Consider the following 2,732-nt stretch of genomic DNA (forward strand, 5'->3'; position numbering starts at 1 on the left):
CCTACTGTTATTAAATATGAAAAAAGATGATGCATCAACACTATCGATTCCCTTTACAATCTTAAACACATCAATCAGGTCCCCCTAACTCTTCTTTTTTCAAGATAAAACAATTTGAGAGATTTCAGCCTCTCCTCGTATGACAACCCCTCCACCCCAGGCACCTTTCTAGAACCCTTTCCAAAAATTCAAATGCTTTCTTAAGGCAAGGAGCCAAAGAATGAGCACAACATTCCAAATGTGGGTAACCAGTGACCTAAACAATGAAATTATAATCTGTTTAGAGTTGTATTTAATATTTCTGAAAATATAACCTAAAATCTTACCACTAACAACAGCACATTGCTTGGATAGCTTTAGAAACTGATCGACTGTTACACCAAGATCCCTTTCCTTCATAACATTGTTAAGGTTATTCCCATCCAAGTTATGCTTATAATTCAATTTATGGTAATCCACATGCATTATCATGCATTTATTATTATTAAAACCCATCTACCATTTATTTGCCTAACTCACTAAATGATCTAAATCGTTTTGTGAATCATAAACATCCACTTCACAGCTAGACCAAAATATAATCTGCAAATTTTATTATTTTATTGACTATTCCTTCATCTATGTCGTTGGTGTAAATCAAAAAAAGCAAAGGTCCTATGACTGAGCCTTGAGATACCCCACTTGTGACATTAATCCAGTTTGACTGAACTCTATTTATGACAACCCTCTGCTTTTTTACATCCAGCCACTCTTCTGTCCAATTTGCTAACTTATCCTCCACACCTAGAGAGATAAATTTTTACAAGCCTTTTATGTGGCACCCTGTGAAATGCTCGCTGAAAACCCTGATACACCAAATCTACACCCTTACCCTCATCTACATAAGCAGTAACCTCTTCAAAGAATGTCAAAAGATTTGTAAAGCAAGATTTCCCCTTCGTGAAACCATATTGAGTATCCAATAAAATTCTAAACTTTGTTAAATGACTTTCCAAAGCATCTTTTAACAGACTTTCCAAAACTTTTACCACAACAGATATAAGATTAATGGGTATATAATTACTGGGACAATTTTTATCACTTCCCTTGAAAAGAGGAGTTACATCAGTTAACTTCCAATTCTCTGGTACCTGACCACTATTCAAGGACTGACAAAAAATAGTAGTAAGTGGCTCACATATCCAATATTTAACCTCCTTCAAAACCCTTGTGGAAATATTATCTGGCCCAGGAGCCTTATCGTTTTTTAATCTTCTCAATCATTTCTATATTTGAAGTTAACAATAAATCTAAAATAGCATTGTTTCTAGTAGGTTCCTTGACTAATTGGTGAAAAAGCCATCCCGAACATTTTCCAAAAACCTTCCTCCCGTACCATTATATAACACTGATAAAATTATAGTAACATTTTTATCAGGAGCAGATTATATTACATAAATAAAATTAAAGTACTTTATTTATAATAATGTTCGTGAAATTAATGTGTCATTGCCTATTTCTTATGTAATACTGAACGTAGAAGTAACGAGGGTAATCCCCAGATTAAAACAAACAAAAAAAAACAGTTTTAAAATTTAATTGGGTTTTAAAGTCCTTTTCAATCACCAATAACGTAACCTAAAATAATTTATATATTCGAATAATGTCACGTGAAGATGACCCAGGCATGCGCAATAGTAATGTTTTCTGTAACACAAAAGCAAAATTGTTAGGCTTAGTTTCTACGTACAATAGTATAGTGTTGGAAAGAAAACTGACGGAAATAGCCTAATAGTAATAAGTTTTTGAACTAATTATAGATTAAATAGTGTTACATTTTCACACCTATTTACACCGTATTTTGTTTCTCTTGTAATCATGCACCATATTTGAAGAAACTGAACTTCTGAAAGTCTGAAGTGCGATTTAGTTAGGCTTATTAATTATTGCACTCATTCGATTGACAATTGACTTGTGAAGTTTGAATTGTTTTGTTAAGTAATATTTATATGTTAGTGTTACTTAAACGTAGTTTTCAAAAATGACAGATGATGTTAATAAAGCTTCAGAAAATCAAAACTCGTCAGAAAATTTTCACTGTGGAGTAGTTGAAGGTAAAAATTAGTGATTTTTTTAAATTAAAATCTCAAAATGCTTAGAACATCGTGGTGAATAGTATTACTATTAGTTTTAATTTTATTGTTTTGTACGTGTTGCTCTTAGTGTTATTAGAGTAAAATAATTATTTTTATCTGTGATTACAGAAGAGTTAATTTAAAAATTAAGTGTACACGTGGTACATTAAAGAAAATACTGAGTGCTATTCATTTGACCCATTGGGCCACTAATCTGTTGACATACTTTCATTTAATAATGGCTGGAGATGGCTTGAATGGGTAATGAAGAAAATCTTTAATATAAGTTTAACATAACAGCAAATGTACAACGTTTCAACAAGCATTGGCTATTATATTATTTCCCTGTCAATGTTCCCATCTTAATTAGAATCGTAAGATGACAAAAACAAGATCTTGAAGAATCTATCTATTTTTTACAAGAAATTTAATGGTGCTATTTATTTTGTATTTGGTGTAGTATTTAATGATGAAATTGGCAATTAATGATTATTGCACCATTTTTTTGTAATAAACATACCAAATATAAACACATTTTGTACACAGAAAGTGTTATGGTGGGAGACATTCAGATCACCTTGCTGTCAATTCAGTATTTACAAAAACAGTTTTCTTTAC

At 31.5% G+C, this 2,732-nt stretch overlaps 1 protein-coding gene across 1 annotated transcript in view; it reads left to right on the top strand.

Annotated features, from left to right (window-relative positions):
• Positions 1 to 1,688: 1,688 nt before the first annotated feature.
• Positions 1,689 to 2,732, top strand: part of LOC106464982 (protein O-GlcNAcase-like) — a gene marked incomplete at its 3' end in the record, with an annotated part of 40,685 nt that continues 39,641 nt past the window's right edge. Inside the window, exon 1 of the mRNA XM_013925162.2 lies at positions 1,689 to 2,093. Within this exon, the coding sequence (XP_013780616.2) occupies positions 2,021 to 2,093 (73 nt within the window). The remainder of the gene's footprint in view (positions 2,094 to 2,732) is intronic.

This window comes from Limulus polyphemus, unplaced genomic scaffold (assembly GCF_000517525.1).
Source record: "Limulus polyphemus unplaced genomic scaffold, Limulus_polyphemus-2.1.2 Scaffold1801, whole genome shotgun sequence".
Classification (NCBI taxonomy): Eukaryota; Metazoa; Arthropoda; class Merostomata; order Xiphosura; family Limulidae; genus Limulus; species Limulus polyphemus.